This window comes from Coloeus monedula, assembly GCF_965178545.1.
Source record: "Coloeus monedula genome assembly, chromosome: 7".
Classification (NCBI taxonomy): Eukaryota; Metazoa; Chordata; class Aves; order Passeriformes; family Corvidae; genus Coloeus; species Coloeus monedula.
In genome coordinates this window covers 24504523-24523092 of record NC_138787.1, presented here as the reverse complement: position 1 = coordinate 24523092, position 18570 = coordinate 24504523, and the positions used below count along the sequence as shown (strand labels likewise).

General features: G+C 60.9%; 3 protein-coding genes across 6 annotated transcripts in view; 2 read left to right on the top strand and 1 right to left on the bottom strand.

The window, feature by feature from the left end:
- Nucleotides 1-2822, top strand: part of SPEG (striated muscle enriched protein kinase) — a 38954-nt gene extending 36132 nt beyond the window's left edge. For both annotated transcript variants that reach the window (XM_082285292.1, XM_082285291.1), the window contains exons 38-41: nt 8-231; nt 727-802; nt 1053-1202; nt 1486-2822. In XM_082285292.1, coding sequence (XP_082141418.1) covers nt 8-231; nt 727-802; nt 1053-1202; nt 1486-1693 — 658 coding nt within the window. In that variant the 3' untranslated portion in view covers nt 1694-2822. The remainder of the gene's footprint in view (nt 1-7; nt 232-726; nt 803-1052; nt 1203-1485) is intronic.
- A 931-nt stretch (nt 2823-3753) lies between these two features.
- GMPPA (GDP-mannose pyrophosphorylase A) lies at nt 3754-8467 on the top strand. Of its 3 annotated transcripts, XM_082285565.1 has the most exons (13): nt 3754-3869; nt 3938-4035; nt 4130-4233; nt 4638-4830; nt 4998-5057; nt 5207-5337; nt 5475-5489; nt 6084-6218; nt 6396-6493; nt 6615-6661; nt 6761-6853; nt 6926-7094; nt 7183-8467. In XM_082285565.1, the coding sequence occupies exons 1-13, from the start codon at nt 3827-3829 to the stop codon at nt 7281-7283; spliced, it is 1287 nt and encodes a 428-aa protein (XP_082141691.1). In that variant the 5' UTR covers nt 3754-3826; the 3' UTR covers nt 7284-8467. The 3 variants fall into 3 exon arrangements, with proteins under 3 accessions (XP_082141691.1, XP_082141692.1, XP_082141690.1); XM_082285566.1 differs by lacking the exon at nt 5475-5489; XM_082285564.1 differs by lacking the exon at nt 5475-5489 and having other exon boundaries at nt 6069-6218.
- Nucleotides 8468-9458: 991 nt separating this feature from the next.
- LOC309575128 (rac GTPase-activating protein 1-like) lies at nt 9459-14094 on the bottom strand (the record flags this gene model as incomplete). The annotated part of the gene is made up of 16 exons (XM_082285377.1): nt 9459-9510; nt 9585-9702; nt 9806-9908; nt 9983-10115; nt 10260-10365; nt 10442-10643; nt 10715-10810; nt 10956-11117; nt 11329-11519; nt 11745-11865; nt 12224-12301; nt 12930-12983; nt 13172-13250; nt 13462-13598; nt 13683-13885; nt 14010-14094. 16 exons carry the CDS (start codon nt 14092-14094, stop codon nt 9459-9461), a joined length of 1920 nt encoding a protein of 639 aa, XP_082141503.1.
- Nucleotides 14095-18570: the final 4476 nt, after the last annotated feature.

Genomic DNA, 18570 nt, shown 5'->3' with positions numbered 1-18570 from the left:
CCCCCAGGTTTCGCTACTCGGAGGATGACGTGGTGAGCTACGTACTGCAGCTCCTGCAGGGCCTTGAGTACCTGCATGGCCGCCGCATTGTGCACCTCGACATCAAACCAGACAACATCATCGTCTCAGGCACAAATGCCCTCAAGATCATCGATTTTGGCAGTGCCCAGACCTACAACCCCCTTGTGTTGAGGCAGCTGGGACGGCGTGCCGGCACCCTGGAGTACATGTGTGAGTGGGGCATCAGGGGTGCAGTGGCATGGGGAAGGGGACAGGGACAGAACTGGGGAATGCTTATTCCCTAAAGGTGTGCATGTATGTCTATGCTCTGGGGGGCTTGGGAATGGAGAGGAACGGTGTTCTTGGGGAAGGTGGGAGGGCTTTGGGGTGGTGGGGGTGTCTGCTGAGAATTTCTATAGCATCACTGGGGTAAGTGGGAGAGTTTGGGTATTGTGGGGCAGTTGGGATATCCTTGGACGTGCTGGGCTCTGTCAGGGTGCTGCAATGTCAGGGAGGGGTGCTGGAGGGTGCAGTAGTGGAGTGCTGTGGGTGCTTGGCTGCTATGGGTGTTGGGGATACTGTGGATGCTGGGGGTGCTGGGGATCTGGGACTTCTGTGGGTGCTGGGGCAACTATGGATGCTGTGGATGCTGTGGGTGCTGGGGCTACAGCAGATGCTGGGGCTGGTGTCTCTGTGTATATGACAGACCTGCTCCCCTGCCCACAGCGCCAGAGGTGGTGAAGGGGGACCCAGTGGGCTCCGCAGCAGATGTCTGGGGCGTTGGCGTCCTCACCTACATCATGTAAGAGAAGGGGTCAGGGGGATGAGAACCTTGAAGTGTTGTCAGCCCCACTCAGGGCTCAGTGCCATGGAGAACACCAAATTGATGGTGGGCTGAGGGATGCTGTAGCCTGGCAGACCCTTCCCAGCTGGACATGAGGATGAAAACACCCTGGGCAGCTGCAGCTGTTCAAACCAGGGATGGGTGGGAAGGCGGACAGCAGTGCCCTCCCACTGCTGTCCCCCCAGCCCATCCACCCCCTCCACCACAGGCTCAGTGGGCGGTCACCATTCTTCGAACTGGACCCCATCGAGACGGAGAACCGCATCCTGGCAGGGCGCTTTGATGCCTTCAAGCTGTACCCCAACGTCTCGCAGACTGCTGCCCTCTTCATCCGGAAGGTCCTCACTGTCCACCCCTGGTGAGTGCCCAACCCAGTCAGGGAGGACACATGGCCCCAGACTGTGCCTATGACTGAGCCAGCTCCCTGCCACATGGGACCCCTCCAGATACCATCAGTGGGAACCTGGAGTCCATCCCTGCTTCTGGAGAGGTCTGGCATCTCCTGAGTCCAGAGCCCTGCTCTTGGAGAGGGCTGGGATCCCCAGCATCTTGCAGGGCAGGGGTGGTGGCTGGGTTTGGGGGGTGGAGCAGCAGTGGGCACCCCCAGGGCAGTCCCTGATACAGAGCTGGCTCTGCCCCAGGAGCCGCCCCACGGTGAAGGACTGCTTTGCCAATGCCTGGCTCCAGGATGCCTACCTGATGAAGCTGCGCCGCCAGACCCTGACTTTCACCACCAACCGCCTCAAGGAATTCCTGGTGGATCACCAGCGGCGCCGCGGCGAGGCTGTCACAAAGCACAAGGTCTTACTCCGCTCTTACCAGGGTGGCCAGCCACCAGGGCCACAGTAACTGGTGGCCTGGCCACGGCCATGAGGGGCCGGGGAGCCAGAGGAACATTCCATGGGGCACGGTACGGGGCGGCTGAAGAGGAGCCGGGATGCACCAGGATGAGTCCATGGACCTCATGTGCTGCTGTCAGGGATGATGGTGGCCAGCAGTGTCATTTTGGCAGTGCCGATGGAGAGGAGGGGCTGCTGCCGCCAGACCAGCAGTGGGGTCTGGCAGCAGGAGGGTGGTGGGAAGCCTTGCTGCAAGGAACAGAGAATGTGGCAGAGAGTCTGGGGGAGAATGGGATGCAGACAGTGGGACAAGGGAAGCCCCGGGTGGGAGGGTGAGAGCTGGCAGTTTCCCGGCAAGCCCTGGCCACGCAGGTCCCATCAGCCGTGTGCCTTACACTGCAGCCTGCAGCTGCCCCTGGCCACGGTGTGGCAGTCCCTGTGCTCCCCCTGGTTTGCACACCAGCACCAGAAGACTGAGGTTGTTCCAGTGGTTCCTGCAGAGAGGGGCCTGCTCACAATCCCCTGCCAGCCGGCACAGCCCCAGTCCTTACAGCTGGGAGCGGGGGCTGCCAGCCCCCACCTTCCGCTCCTCCCAGCCCTGGTCCTGGCAAGTGGGCTTGTGGGTCCAGGACCAATGCCGGTGCCTTTCCTGGGGCTGTCGGCTGTGCCCCATGCCAGGGTGGGGGACTGGCAGGCACCCCGTTTTCACAGGGGGGCACCCAGGTGCCACGCACACCTCCTGTGTCTGCTCAGGCCCATGCTGCTCATGCTCTGCCCACCCAGCTCCGGACCTTGCCCTGTACCCCACCACCAGCCTGCCTGCCTGTCCCCAGACCCCTCACACCTCCCACCTGACCCTGAGGTGCCTTGCCCTGCCCTGTGCCCCCTCCTCAGCCCTCCCTGGCTGGTGGCACAATGCGCAGTGCCCTGAGCAGGGGGACAGGAGCAGCGGCTGGGCACTCACCTTCCTCATGCTGCTGTAGTGATAGGGCTTTATTTATTGACTTTGCGGAGAAGGCGTCTGCTCATTCCTGTCCCCATCCCTGTCCCCTCCTCTCTGCCGGGCTCCGGAGTTGCCAATGTCCCCATGGTTTGGAGCAAGCAACATGCCAGAGCAGCAATAAAGACCCTGAGCAGTCCCTCGTTTCAGTGCCTTGCTGGGAGGGGATTGCATGAGTGTGAAGTGCAGCCCCTGGTATCTCGGGAGGGTCCTTGCCCCAAAACCTAGGGACCCGAGTCCAGAAAGGGTTCCATGTGAGGCTGGGCTTCCATGTTGGAAATCTAGTGAAAAAGGCAGAGAAGCTGTGAAGCACTGGCGCGAGCGCAGCGGGGCTGATTCACATGGCCCTCATGTCATGGAGTGAAAATACGGAGTGCCAGAGGGCCCGATGGTGGCTGGGACAGCACGACAGCAGGGAAGGGCTCCTGCTGCGGGCATGGCAGGTGCCGGTGAGGGACCTGATGCCTGGCTATAAATATCCGCTACCCATATGAGGCCGGGCCGTGCCAGCAGGGACCGCTCCGGTTACAGCCCGCCGGCCCCCCCAGCTGCCCTGGCTGCACCCACCAGCCCCTCGGTGCCGTGCCTGCCGCTGTGGGCACGGGCACACGCGCACAGCCTGGTGCCTGCGGGCAGTCGCACACTTCCCGACACACACACACGTGCTTACAAACCTGTGCCTGTCGCACGCCCGTGTGTCCAAGGGCGTGTCAGAGCCCACGGTGTCCCCGCATTGCGCACCGAAGCGCTGGGGCACGCACACAGCCACAGCACCTCCCCTGCACGCTCACGCTGCCCTGCGCAGACCCACGGCCGCCCCCCGCACACCCATCTGGACCATCGCACACGCATATGGCCACAGCCGCCCCCCCGCGCTGACCACCTCACACCCGCGCTGACCACCTCACACCCGCGCTGACCATCGCCGCCCACACGGCCACAACCGCCACCCTCAGCTTCAGGGGCCGCCCGGGGCCCGCGGCGCCCCCTGGTGGCGGAAGGCGGCGCCGGCAGCAGGCCCGGCGCGGCGCTGACGTGTCACAGCCACGTGCGCGGAAGCGGCGGCGGGGCCGGGCCGGGGTGCGGGGCTGGGTTGCGGAGCCGGGGTTCGGTGCGGGACCGCCGGAGCGGAGCTGAGCTGCGATGCCGCTCAAGGCCGTCATCCTCATCGGGGGCCCGCAGAAGGGTAAGTGCGCCGGGCCCGCGGGGTGTCCCGCCGGCGCAGTGCCCCGCAGACCCCGCTTTGCTCCACAGGGACCCGGTTCCGGCCGCTGTCCTTCGAGGTGCCTAAGCCGCTCTTCCCCGTGGCCGGGGTGCCCATGGTGCAGCATCACATCGAGGCCTGCGCCAAGGTACGGGAGGCCGGGAGGCTGGGGCTGGGGCCGTGGAGCCAATGGCGAAGTGCCATCCCTTTCCTTTCTGCTGCCTTCCTCCGTCCCCCGCCAGGTGCCCGGCATGAAGGAGATCCTGCTGATGGGTTTCTACCAGCCCAACGAGGCCCTCTGCCGCTTTCTCGTATCGGCGCAGCAGGAGTTCAAGATTCCCATCAGGTGGGCAGGAGCTCTCACACCCCTGGGGCACACACAGTGGCATAGCCTGGCTCAGCCCCTCGCCTGCCTTCTTCAGGCTGGTAGCCCCCAGTCAGCACTCTGGCACTGGGCAGCTGGACTCTGTCCCACCGTGGATGGGTACAGCCAAGCTCCTCCATTAGTTCTGCCACCTTTCCTTTGCCTTGGCCCCTGCCCTGGGTGGTTCCTGCTCCAGAGATGCCTCTCTAGTGCAGCTCTAAGCTGCCACAGTCTCCTTCTTCTGTGCAATGCCCACATGAACCCTATCACTGCATGGCAGGATTATGTCTCTCCAGTCCCTCCCAACCCTTCCCAGCCCTCCTGCCCATTGGTGCCACTAGGCACCTGCTTCCCTAAGCCCTCCCTTTTCTCTGCTTGGCTTGTAGGTATCTTCAGGAGTATGCAGCCCTGGGCACGGGTGGTGGCATCTATCACTTCCGAGACCAGATCCTGTCAGGTGGTGCTGAGGCCTTCTTTGTCCTCAACGCAGACGTGTGCTCCGAGTTCCCCTTACAGGAGATGCTGGAGTTTCAGCAGCAGCACGGGGACATGCACAGCTTTGTCATTCTGGGTACCACAGTGAGTGGCAGTGCTGGGGAGCAGAAGAGCTGCAGTGCTCTGCCATGGGCTTAGAAGCCAGCAGCTCCTTTGGTGGGTGGGTCCCAGACTGTGAGGTCCGGGTTTCATCTGCTCTGCCTCCCTGTGCCTACTGCTCCACCATTGCTAACACTGTCCTTGTTTCTTAGGCCAACAGGACACAGGCACTGAATTATGGCTGTATCGTGGCAAATGCAGGCACGCAGGAGGTACTGGAGGGCCTTGGGGAGTCAAGCACAGCGTGGGCAGCAGGTGCTGTGTTGCCTGCCTGGGTGTTTGTTCCCAGCATGCCAGAGAGGGTGTGATGCTGGGTGGAGGGGCTGCACCTTGGGATTCGTGTCTCTTCCCTCACCTCCAGGTTCAGCACTATGTGGAGAAGCCCAGCACGTTTGTCAGTGAGATCATTAACTGTGGCATCTACCTCTTCACACCTGCCATCTTCCAGCACATTGGCGAGGTCTTCCAGAGGAACCAGCAGGAGCTAGCACTGTGAGTGCCTCACTGTGCTCAGTGTCCCTCCCACCCTTCCTGCTTCCCGGGGCTGCAGCAGCACGCTCATCCTCCATTCTTTCTCTATCTTTTCTCCTTCTCTGCCATCACTCACTTGTTTCCTGGTCCTGCACCAGCTGTCCTTACCTTGGGTAAGTCTCCCTCTGTGTCTGCACTGGCTGCTCTCTGGGCTGGATTGGTCCTAGTGGTAATGCATGCTTTCCCTCCCTTCTTCAGGCTGCTGTTTCCTCTGCTCTGCTCCTGGTCAGCTTGAGACTTTCCCTCTCCCTTCCTCTCTTCCCACCCCATTCTCATTCAGCTCTGGACAAGAGGCTGAGCTAGCCTTTCACCTGGGAATGCTCTGCTCCCCTCTCCAGCTCTTTGCACCAGCCAGCCTCTCACCTCACATCTCTGCCACCACCCAAACTAAAATTGGGCTGTGCAGGCTCTGGACTGGGGACAGGATCATACACCCACCTGGACTAGGTGGGGCTCTTGCACCATCAGCTTCAGGCTCAGAGCTTATTTTGGCTGGCAGAGCCCTGTCCCTCTGCTGCTCTGGGCCTCAGTGGGGCTGTCCCAACCTAGTCTGACAGCTGGCGCTGTCCCCACTTTTGGGGAGAAGTGCATGGCTAGGTAGGAATCTGGGATTGTCAGAGCCCCTGCATTTGGGGAGCGTAGGTCTGCTGGGGTCCTTGGCTGAGGCCGTGGCTGGGGTGGGTGTCTGACAGGACTCTTGCTTGCAGAGAAGAAAGCTCCAATGGCTGGCAGCGTGCAGAAGTGATCCGGCTAGAGCAGGACGTTTTCACAGCCCTGGCTGGGAGTGGCAAACTCTATGTCTACAAAACTGATGGCTTCTGGAGCCAGATCAAGTCAGCTGGGTAAGGGCTGGAGCTGGAGTTGGTGCAACAAGAGCATCAAGTGATCTGTACCAGGGATGGGAGTGGAGAGTGCTCAGGCAGAGCCCTGGGGGTGGGTGGGTGGTGCTGATTTTGGATCCTCCTCTGCCCTGGTAGTGCCAGAGTGAAAATAACAATCTTCTGCTTTTCCTCCTCCAGCTCTGCTATCTATGCCAGCCGCCTTTACCTGAACCAGTACAGCAAAAGCCACCCAGAGAGACTGGCCCAGAACAAACCTGGAGGCCCTGTCATCCGAGGTACCCTTCTGATACCCTAATGCTTTTGGGGCTGCCTAGGGAGGCAGTGGGACCTCCCCTTATCGGAGAGGCAGGTGCTCCTGTGAGCTCCCTCCCCTGAATCCACTGCTTTGTGTTGCAGGGAATGTGTACATCCACCCAACAGCCTCCATCGACAGCACTGCAGTGGTGAGTGCAGGCTGGGGAGGCCCTGGGGCAGGGACACGCTCGGGGTGCTGAAGGCACTGCTGTCCTCCTTGTCCTCATCACCTCCCTCTCTCCTCACAGTTGGGCCCCAACGTCTCCATTGGGGAGGGTGTGACAGTGGGCGCTGGTGTGCGTGTGCGAGAGTCCATCGTCCTGCACGGCGCCTCACTCCATGTAAGTATGGGCTGAGGGAGTAGGTCAGCAGGGAGGCAGCAGCACCCTGCATTCCCCTCTCCTTCACACCAGGACCACACCTGTGTCCTCAATACCATCGTGGGCTGGGACAGCACAATTGGGCGCTGGGCCCGGGTCGAAGGAACACCGAGCGACCCCAACCCCAACGATCCCTATGCCAAGATCGACAGCGAGACCCTTTTCCGGGATGGGCGCCTCACACCATCCATCACAATCCTGGGTATGTTTTTGCTGCATGGAATGGCCCTGGCCCTGCTCAGTGAGGCAGCTTCTTCCCTCTAGCTAAACCCTTTGCATTCTCCCCTCAGGCTGCAGCGTCACCATTCCTGCTGAGGTCGTTATTCTCAACTCCATTGTCCTTCCACATAAGGAGCTGAGCCGCAGCTACAAAAACCAGATTATCCTTTGAGTCACAGGCAGCACCAGCCACCCTCTCCCTGCTGTGCCCCACAACAAGAGCCTGCACTGAGGCCTCACATTCTGGGAGGTTCCCAGCACCCCCAGTGGGGTAGGTGCAGGCCAGGAGCTCTGCAAGTGCCTGACTACTGCTCCAGACAGACATTAAAGCTGATGAGCATCAGCCTTGCATGCTGCTTCTCTTGCGGCCCAGGGACCAGCCCTGGGCCAGGGTGATGGCTTTGGGGACAGTACATGGCCCTGGCACCAGACTGTGTGCATATGCAGGGAGCACTTGCTGCCTGCACTGTCTTAGGTCCAACTTAAGTTGTGTTTCTCCACCAAAGGGCACTACCAGCACCACCTTGCCTTTCCTCACCAGTCTCTCCCTGTACCATTTGCTGTCTGCAACTCCCTGGAAGGTCTTGGCCCATCTCCAAGACCTGGGAGCTTTGAATGTGCTTGTCATGTGTAGGCAGCTCACCCCACAGGAGTAATCTGAGGCTCCTGATTTCAGCATGATTGCAACAGCCTGAGCTGGGCTCCTGCCTACTGCTGGGAAAACAGCAGTGCCAGGCTGTCCTAAGGGCACTGGCAGACACATGAGGGCTGGGTTGGACTAGCAGCCTGCTGGCCCTGGAGGGAGCTGCAAGAACACCCCTTCCCCCAGTACCACCTCTGCCCCATGGGCTCAGTGCAAGCCAGGAGATCTACCAGCCCTACCAAGCCTGCTCCTGTCAGGTGGAGACCTGTGCCTGCTGCCTAGGCAGGGCTCAGAGTGAGAGCAGCGTGCCTCTGCTACCCTGGTGGGCCAACAGCCTCCTTCACACCAGCACGGCTGCAGCTTGGGGGGGCTCACTGCATGTCTCCCCCTGTCACCAGCCACATCCACTGGGCACCAGAGCAATCAACTTAATGTGTGTGCAAGTGGCAGAGATCTAGCACCTCACTTTGCCTCAAAAACCTGATTTTATGGAAGACAGTTTCCTCCTGAGCCTGGTACAGATTGTCTACAGTAACCAACGCTGCTCTTTATCCTTTTACTTCCCTGGTTTTAAACTGTGCTAAAGCCCTACACTCCACCAATGGCCCCATCATGCCTCTCACCTTCAGCAAGGCACTGCATTAGGTATTCTCCATCCATCCAGTACCATCCCAGTTTGATGGATTTGGAGTAAATCCTTGCTCCCAGCCCTGTGCCAGTTCTCCTGTGGTCCTGGGCGGGGATTAGCTGTTCCCTAGCTTTAAGCACATTAAACTCCTTCAGTTTTGCCTCTGCCTTGGATGTGTTAATTTCCTTGCCCTCTGGTGTACGCTCCTGCGCTGGGGAAAACTGAGCCAAAGTACTTACTTTCAGGATTGCACATGAATTTTCTCTCGTGCCCCATCTGGTCTGGCTTTTAGTAGGGACAAAGGTTTATTGGCTGCTTGATGTGGCCATGGGGCAGTTCTCATCCCTGTTGTGTAATGCCTCTTTTCCCTAAGGTCCTTCTGCACTGGTTGCCCCTTCTGCAGAGTTATCTGGGGACGAGCCTTTCCTGGGACCTTGCTTCATTACAGCATGATCCTGCTTCCCCCTCTTGGAGGGAAAGAGCTGTAATCTCAGCCCTGCTTGTGCTTTGTGCGCCTCTAGCACTGCCCGGGCTGGAGGGGAGGAAGGAGTTAAAGAGGCCTCCACTGAGGTGCCAGGAAGTCTGGAAACACTTTAAGGTTGTCCTGCCCTGAGCAGAAACAGCTCCAATTACTTGAGGCCAGCATCTGGGCTCAAAGAGGGGCCTCCCACAGCCGGGGCTCCAGAGCAGGAGAAGAGGGCTTCACCTTGGGTGGGAAGGGTCTGCCTGCCCTCCCAAAGCAGAGGTTCTGTGGAGCATTGCTCAGCTCTTGTCTGCTGCCCAGCCAGGCTCCGGTGTGCCCCAACCCCTGGCAGTAGCAGGGCAGGACAGACAGCAGCCACAGCCAGGTGTGTTTTGCTGCAAACATTTAATACAAACCTGATTCAAAGTACAGCATTAGGGCAGTATCCCTGCCACCGCAGCTGGACAGAGCCAGCTCTGCTCCCCAGTCCCCAGGGAAGCAGAGCAGAGCTTTGAGCTCGACACTGTCACCCCACAGGCAGCTGCCTGGTCCCGCAGTCCTCACTCCTCCCTCCAGTGCTGGCTCCGTGTCTCAAGGGAGCCACTGCTGCAGGCTACACAGGAGAAGGGAAGAACCGGCCCACCTTCCTCGGGGCCGGCCCCTGCCTGCGTGGGGAGAGATGAGTCAGGGGTACAAAGCGAGCTCCCCTGGGCCCCCACCCACACCCAACAGCACTCACGGGGGCCGGGTGGCCGTGCCCACGCAGCTCCGCAGGGTGCTGGGGAGGCAGCAGGTGCCAGCTGGGCTCAGCTGGCCTGGCTTGGGCTCCGGGGAGGCAATGGGCTGGAAGAACGGTTCTGCAGGACAGAGTGGGGACAGCTCTCTCACCCCGGTCATGGACAACCGGGACCAAAGAAGCCAAAGGCCAGGGTGGGTGGAGGCTAGGGCTCCTGTCCTCACCACATTCACGCCTCGGGGCTGGTATTGGCACCAGGTTCTCCTGCTCTGTCCCCACAAAGCCTCTCCAGAAGCTGGGTGGCAGTGAAAGGAGACGAGCCACCACCTGGGCAGAGAGAGGTGGAAGATGGGGACATTGGCAGTGCCCAGATTACACCCCACACCTCAGAGACCCCTCACCTTGCACTGTCGTGGCGTGTCCTCCATGATGGCGAGCGGTGTGGGGTTGGCTGAGCTGTGTCCCACCAGCGTAGGGCCAAACACGCGGGACAGGTTGAGCACATCCATCTTGCAGTCGGGGCTCTGCGACACCCTGCAAGGGGGGACAGAGGATGTGAGCATGCTGTCCAGCCCAGGGGCTCCTCATCCGCAGCTTTCCTGCTCTAGGGCACAAAGCCTGGGTGAGGGCAGAGAGTCAGGAGATGGGGACAGACCCGTGCCAGGAGGAGCCACTCACCTGAACAGGTGCAGCATGAGGAAAGCCAGGGTGTCCCTGTTGGCTGGGGGCAGCTTGCTCACCACATGGCGTAGGGCTGTGTCACTGGCAGTGTCATCGGGGATGTCTGTGGCAGCACCAGGCAGCAGTGTTAGGGGAGAAGCAATCCCTTCCCCCTCCCTCACCTTGGGACTCCTGCTCACCGGCAGCCCTCAGGAAGGCAGGGTGGAGGCTGAAGGTGACCAATGGTTCCTTGAGCCCCCGCAGAAAGTCCTTGAGCACCCCACACACCACATGGATGTCAGTCACACTGCTGAGGGCAGGCAGCACGCCCCCAGCCCTCAGCAGCTTCCGCTTCCACTCCCGCACCAGCTGCTCTGCGCCTGGCACCCGGTACAGGCCTGTCTGGAGCACAGGGAAAGGGGCTCAGCCCCGTGGGAACCACAGCATTGCCGCCTCACCATCCTGGCCCCTACCTCTGTCAAGCCTCGTGTCTCCACCTCGGTCACACACTGCACCACCAGCGTGGGCACCAGGGGCGGCGTGGAGGGCACAAAGTCAGCCAGCACACCCTGGGGAGAACAATGCCAACTTGTGCTGTGCCCACCACACAGCCCTGCAGCCAGGGTGGGCAGAGGCCCAGCATCCTAGGGCCAGTAGCCCCAAAGCCTCATGGGGACATGGAGAGGAGACCAAGTACTGCTGTGCCCCCCTCACCTCACGGGGCCAGGCATGGTGGTGAGGCCTGGGTACACAGAGGCTGGGGCACTGCTCCCGGCACTTGGTGTGCAGCAGCAGCTGGCACTGGCAGCACTTGATGGCAGTCTTCCCAAAGCGGATGCGGGAACCACAGACACCACATGGCTCAGGGCGGATCACCTGGAGACAGGGAACAGAATCAGGGCCTCCCCCTTCTTGCAGATACCCAGTACCACTTCTTTATCTTCTCCCAGCCAGGTCCCACTGTCTCTATCCATTCCCCCTGCAGGCAGAGCTAAGGCATTGGGGGATGAAGGACAGCCTTGCCCCCCACCCCATGGCTCTCTCCCCTGCCCACCTCCCCAGAGGAGAGAGAGGCTAGGTCACCCACTGTTTTGGAGGTGAACTTGTGCTGGACTGGTGGGAGGCTCTGTGGAGGTGAGGGGAAGGGGGCTGGTTCTGGCTGCCCCACAGAGCTGCCCTCAGTGTGGCTCTCCTGCCCCGCAGCATGGCAGCCCAGATCTTCATTGGTGCCCCACACCGTGGTCAGCTCTGCAGAGGCAGGAGGCAGTGGAGGGAGACCTGAAAGGCAAGCCACCCCAAATACCAGTTAGGACGTGGGGAGGCTTCCCACCTCCCAGAGAATCTCTGCATGAGACAGTGGCATTTGGCACATCCAGAGAGCCCCAGCACCACCATGGTGGAGACAAGCATCCCCCAACAGATCCCCTCCCTCCCCTGTGACAGCAGCACCTTGAGGTTGGTCCTATACCATCCATCAACCCCCTTCTCAGCCCTCTCTGTGACCTGCACGTGTGGAGACACGATGTCCCTGGCGAGAGCGGCGTTGTGGCACGAGAACAGCAGGCAGGAGGCTGTCAGCAGAGCCTGGGACCTCAGCAGGAGGGGGCATAGAGGGGACACTCACCTGTCAAAATGGGAGACCAATGAGGTATTGAGTGTCTGCAGCCCCAGAGTTCTCCAACATCTCCCACTTGATCTCTGCTCCACCTGATCCCCACCCCTCTGGTCCTGCACAGCCAGGGATGCTGCCACCATGGTTACAGGGGGAATACAGGTTTCAGGGCAGTGGTCCAGCGTAGCCAGGGATGCTGTCCCCACTGGGACCAAGGTGATACAGGCTGAAGGACACAGGCACCCAGAGGAGACAGCTGAGCACTGTCCCCACAGCATCCACAGGACTGAGGGCTGCAGCATTGCCTTCTGGCACGGGGAAAGCCCATCCACCCCATCCCTGCCCAGGGCATGCTGGGGTCTCTACTCACGGCATTGTGGGCTACCACAGAAGAACGGTGCCTCTTTGCCATCACCACAGGGCCAACCTGAGGGGCCAGGGACACACGCTGGAAACAGAAGATACTGTAAAGAGCAGGCAGAGACCCCCCCCCTCCCCAACTTTTCCCCACACCCCGGGGTACCCAAGCCAAGTGGCCTCAGCCCAATCAGAAGTCCCAGTCTCACCCTACACCTCAGCATTGCGTGCCCCACACCAGGCATCATGGAGACCCAGGCTTCCCCACTGGGTCAGAGCCACCCCTGGGGCTGGGGGAAGCCAGGTCAGGCCTGCAATGCAGAGGTGCAAGCAGAGCAGGGTGCGGGATGCCCGCACATGGGGATGAATTATTGAGGAGCCCAGCTGGGCCACGCTGGAGCGTAATGGAGTTTCTATTGATCGTGGGAGGTTTGCCGAGAGACGATGCTCCCAGCCCAGCATCAATAAATTAAATTCCCTGCCAGGCTCCTTGCAGCATCCTGTGCTGGGATGGAGAAGTATCTGGGTGTCCTCACCTTGCATAGCACAGGGCCAGCACCCCAGCCTGGGCTGCACACTGGGACCTGGGTGGGCAGAGGCACTCAAAGGGCACATTGCAGGAGTGTGATCAGAGCTGGGGGATCCTCACCCACACAGGTGCACAGACTCCACCTGAACACCAGCCCCCAAAACTGCTGCATCCCAGCATTTCCTCATACCTGTCTCTCCGTAACTTTGCGCTTCAGGGTCCGCACCACCGTCATATCAACATCCTGAAAGGCAGCAGGGAGTCCGGGGCTGCATCACGCCAGGGGCATCCCCAAAATTAATCTCCAGCTCTGATAGCAGGCGTCCCCCCAACCATGGATATACAAAGTGGCTGTGCCACTGCAGAAGTGGGGCAAAACCACCCCCTCACTGCTGGGGTGAACCCTGAGACTCACAGCAGAACACTTCTTACCACGTCATCTTCAGTGCGGTCATAGCTGATATCCGAGTGGGACAGGAGGGACTGGCACGACTCGTCCACTGCAGATGACCTGCAGAGTGAGCTCAGCTGGAGCAATTCCCCTCCAGCCAGCACCTATTCGTGCAGCTGCTCCTGGGAGCCCACAGCTGATGCCTCTGCAGAGCCCAAGCACCACCTTGCCCAGCCAGCCCCTCAAGCCCAGCAGTGCTGAGGGGGAGAGGGGTACAGCCGACCCCAGGGCTGCCCGAGGGGCTGCGGTGAGGACCACCATCCCTGCTCACCTCCTGACGGGTGCCAAGGCTGCCCCAAGGCGCCGGCCAGTCAGGGCACTGAGAACAGAGCACTGCTCCCTGCTCAGTGCCTCGTTGCCCCATGGCTCCCGCATCAGCAACTCAAGGACCAGCTGAAGTTTGCGCTCCTGCAAGTTAAACAGGGTGGTGGTGAGCAGGCTGAGGTCCCCGCAGCCAGCCCCGCAGGGCACCCCTGCGGCCAGCCCCCTCACCTGCTTTTCCAGCTCAGCCTCTGCCCGGTGCCGCTTCTTCATCTCCACCTCCACTTGGTTTCGGGCGTGCTTGAGCTTCACCTCTAGTGTTGCCCGCTCGGCCTCCACACGGGCCAGCTGCTCGCGGGCACGACGCCCATCCTGCTCCAGCCGGCAGCATCTCTGGCGCGTCGCCTCAAAGCACCGAGCGATCCGGATGTAGTCTGGGGACAACAGCAGTGGGTGGTCAGCCGGGATGGGGGGCCAGCCCCCAGCTTCCCCAGACCACGGCGGCGGCAGAGACGAGGGTGCCGGTGTGCCCCGGGCCGAGGGGCTGCACACACCCACCTTCCTCCACGCTGCCGCCGAGCTCCAGGAGCTGCAGCCCGTGCTCCAGCCGGGCCAGGAGCTGCCCGCAACGTTGCCGTAGCATCCCGCCGCCCGGGATGGGACGGGGCCGGTAGCCAGGCACCCCCTTTCCAACTATCCACCCGCAGCTCCTGCCCCACGCTCTCCTCCGACCGCTGGGATCCTCCGTAGGCCCCCGAGACGGCGCAGGCTCGGGGGCAAGGGGCCCTCCCGGCCGGCCTATGTGGGCCGGGGGCCGGGGGCCGGGGTGGAGCCCGTCCCGGCCCCGCCTCCGCCTCCCGCCGCCACCGGGGTCCGACCCGCCGGCTCGGCGGCTGCTGGCGCGGTGGGGCATTCTCGGGATCTTAGGGCGTGGGTTGCCCTGGGGTGCGGGTGGCAGCACTGGCTGCAGGGTTGCGGAGAAGGGTGAGGGTCGCCTTCGGGGGCGGGGGATGCCCAGGCGCTGGGTGTACCTTGATGAGAGCCCTTAAGGGGTGCAGGGGCAGTGGGTGCTCGGTGCTCGGGGGGGTGCAGGGGCATCGGAGGGACCACCGGGCGCGGGAGGCACTGGGGGTGCAGGGGTGCTGGAGAGGGCACCATTTCCCCATTTCCCCATGCGCGCATCCCGGGAACGGCGCGGGTGGGGCCGGAGGAGCCGATGTCCTTGTCCGCTGTCCCCCAGCGCTGTGCCCCGCATACAGAGCGGCGGGCGGGGGCGGCGGGGATCCCCCGCACCGGCTCTCCCGGCCTGGTACTTGTCCTGCAGATGGAGCCACCTCCCCGCCGCAAAGCCCCGTCGCTGCCCGCGTTGCCCGTGCTCTGCCCCCGGGTCCCTTGCTCGGGGGGTCCCCAGGGCTGCCCCCGGCCCCGCGCCCCCTCCCTGCCGCAGCCCCCGGGCCCTGGAGGCCCTGCTTTCTCGCGGGAGGGTCCGGGCAGGGTGCGGGGGGCGCCGGTGAAATGCAGCTCCCCCTCCCCGGTGCCTGTCCCGACCTGCTACGAATACCGGGAATAGCAGCGGGGCTGGCGGCAAGGCTGGGCGTGCAAGTCCCTGCATACACAGACACACGCACACATACACACAAACACCTCGCAGACTCCCATGGGCCTGCACACCTCCCCGAGTGACTCTGACCTGGAGAAGAGGTTTTGCAGCCCGTGGACACATAGCACCAGGTCCACCCCAGCGCCTCGGTGTCTCTCGGGAGTGGCTGTGGGTTCAACAGGCTCCTCTCCCTGTGCCAGTCCCTCAACCAGAGTCTAGACAGTGACAATAAAGGGCTGTGGGCGAGTACTACTACATGTCAGGGATGTGTCTCAGGCACTTGGTGAGAAAATAGCCAGGATCCATAAAATAGCTATAGGGTCTGTGTCACTCCAAGGGCTGAACTTAATCAGCATTTGCAACTAAGGTTGTGTGGTACCAGGGACACTGGCCAGGATACTGCCTGATGGGTGCTGCTGCCTGGACCCCAGACAGTCCCAAGGCATGGTCCCCCTTTGGGACAGAGACCATCAGGAGGCTGGGAGGAGCTGGAAGCACCCTGGCAAGGCTTTGCTCCATGCTATGCCAGACCATGGGGAACAGAGGGTGTTTCTCAGAGAAGCTCCTTCCTCCCAAGGTTGAATATGAGTCAGGTTTTGGAGCGACTTTAATTACTACTGGATCGATAGGCTCAGCATGGCCAAGCAAAATCCAATCGCAGCCCCGGGGGCCTGCCTGCTCAGCCCTCCCTGCCCACTCAGCCCTCCCAGCCTGCCTCTGGGGAGGCACATGCTCCCTCTCTGTGGATGCTCCTCAATCCCACTGGCCGAGCATCCAGCCACGGGAGGCGGGATGCCATCCTGCATCTGAAGCCAGCACCCCACTTGCTCAGCCCTAGCAGGGGACACACATTCCTGAAGCAGGGCAGCAGACAGAGATGCCCCAGCCTCGCCAGGGCTGCCCATGGGAACACACACACCCCTGAGCCCCTTTCCACACTCAATGCGTGGAGCAGGTCTGTGGCCCCAGACCCACCTTGCACCCTGGGCACAAGCCTGGGAGCCCCAAGGAGGGCAGAGTGCCCTTGGCAACATGCAGGCAGCTCCTCTTATGCATAGGGATGGGTGGGGGGCCCTTGCCACCCATCCTGTGTCCCCACCACTGCCTGCTTCCCCCTCCCAAGCCACCCTGGCTTGGCCAGGTACTGCATAAATAGCTGTTTGTGTCTCCACTCGGCCCCTGCGTGGGAAATAATATCGGCTGATGGAACATAATGCCCTGCTTCACATGTTCAATTTTATCATTTTCCGAGGCAGGCAATCTTCGTTTAAAGCTGAATGGGCTGGGGAATGTTAATGAAGCGCCGGCGCTGCTCTGCACCGCACTTTATCTCTTCGAGAATAATTTGGGTGAGCTCGGAAATAGAGTTCCCAGTCCCAATTCAAGTGGCAGCAGCACCGCATGCCGATAAAAGTGTAATTCCTGGCCAGCGCATGGCCCTGAATACATGACAATTTAACTCTTGGGGCCCCACTGGGATATGCTGCCTGCAGCTGCCTGCTGCCTGCTTTGGGGCCCTCTGCCCTGTGTGTCCAGCACCTGCGTGGGTGCTCAGCCCAGGCAGGATGGGGTCTGTTGCTCCCACTCACCCCAGCCACAGAGCAAAGTGTGCAGACCAAGGAGGAGAGATAAGAGAGCTGGAGCTGAGCTGGAAGAAATCGGTCTCCCTGGACAGACAGGACCCCACAGGCAGGTCTGCAGGGTGCTCTGGGATTGGGGCTCTGCTAGGAGAGGGATGCCCCAGATCCAGGGATGCCCAGGCACTGAGAGAGAGGGATGATGAGAGGGAAGGGGGAAGGGGCTGGGTTGGGGAACAGGCAGGAGGGAGAGAGGAGGGGTGACGGGTCCAAGGGAGCATCACATCTAGACAGACTGGCAGAGCCAGGTGGGTACTCATGGGCAGAGGGCACATGGCTGAGTGAGGGACTCCCCCAGGATTCCCCTAGGCCCTGGTGATGATTGAGGAGAGCAAGGATAACTTGCAGAAGGTGTTTGCTGGTCCTGGAAGGAGAAATTCAGGTTAGCAGGAGCAAGCAGCTTTGGCCCCAAAGAGAAGGCCTTGGGTGGTCCACCTGGTCTTGCTTTGAGCCCAGCCATGGTCTGTTTCCATCTTTCTCCAGCTGTCCTCTGGCAGCAGATCCCTGCATGAGGTGATCCTGGGGTCCTGCCTGAACTTCACTGTCCTGGTCCCAGCTCCTATGGGCTGCAGATGCAGTGGGTGGGTGTTCCCAGGGCAGCACAACATCCTCAGAGCAATGGTCCCTCATATCCTCAACCACGCCACCCTGAAGACACTGGGAAGGTGGCGTCTTGGCCCATCAAGGAGTCAGCAGGGCCTCTTGGCGACCACTCTGTGCCCCCTCTGGCCGGGCAGTAACAGACCCTTCCCCTGGGAATGAGCAGGGCGGGCAGGTTTCCAGCACCGTTAATCAGGGCTGCAAGAGCCGGGATTAATGTGCACTCCAAGGCTCTCCAGTCCCAGCTGTGATCCAGCCCTCTGCTCTCAGCCAGAGCCGCCTCCACGCGCTGAATTATCAGCCTGAGTAATTAAGTGGAGAGCTTTGTTTTAATGCAGACATCTGATGCCTTCGCACCGAGGAGCACAACAACTGTCGCGGGTGTTTATGCTCCGTGCAACACATCTGGCTCACAGGGAGAAAATCCATCTCCACCGCTGTGTGAGATTAAAGGGAACGCGGCCCGGGAGCGGAGAAAGAGAAGGATGGCTCTACAGCCAGCGTGGTGGGCCGGACCTATCCCCCTGTACCACCCCACCGGGTGCTTGCACCCCGCCAGCAGGAGGCTCTAGTTCAGGGCTACCTGGCAAAGCACGCGTCGCCTCCGTGCCTCGGCACGCAAGGCAGCACAATGCGCTGCGAGATGAGGAATAATTACGAGCTTGGAGATAAATGGAAATAGGGCAAAATAAAACATGGGTTTATCTGAAGTAGATGATGCCTGGCTCACCTGATACCTGCTGCTGATAAGAGAACAGGCTGCTGGAGGAGGAGGGATGCAGATCTGAAAGCAGCCGCTGTGCCATGCAGAAAATTATTGCTTTGCACAGATTAGGGGATTAGCACCAGTGCAAGGAGCTGGAAAGAGGCTGGTGTGGGAAGAAGCCAGGCTGCAGGGAGAGAGGAGATAGCATGCAGGGGAGAGGATCCTGCTGGGACCACTGTGGATGCGCCCCATTTAATAGCTTCCTCTGTTGCCCCAAAAGTGGGGGCTGTGGGGAAATCTGCTGATGCTGCACAAACATAGGTCTCTTCTCTCTGCTTGGCCCCCGAATCACTGTGCTTTGTTCATCACACCCATTTGGGATGTCTGAGTAGTCTCATGGATTTAATGCTTTTTTTATGGGGCGGCTTGGCTGGCCTGACACCAGGGTGAGTTGCGCCATCGTGAGCTCCTTCTCCATGAGCTTCCCCCAGCATTTCATGATCCCCAACACTTTGTGAGTGCTACCAGCAGAAGGATTCCCTCACTTGCTGCCCAGTGGCAGGGCTGTTTCCATCA

Bases quoted from the DNA above. Each gene is read 5' to 3' on its own strand.
- GMPPA (XM_082285564.1), top strand. From the start codon at position 3,827: ATGCCGCTCAAGGCCGTCATCCTCATCGGGGGCCCGCAGAAGG. The intron at 5,058-5,206 runs GTACTGGAGGGC...CCTCACCTCCAG, and splicing joins CAAATGCAGGCACGCAGGAG to GTTCAGCACTATGTGGAGAA. The intron at 6,494-6,614 runs GTACCCTTCTGA...TTTGTGTTGCAG, and splicing joins TGGAGGCCCTGTCATCCGAG to GGAATGTGTACATCCACCCA.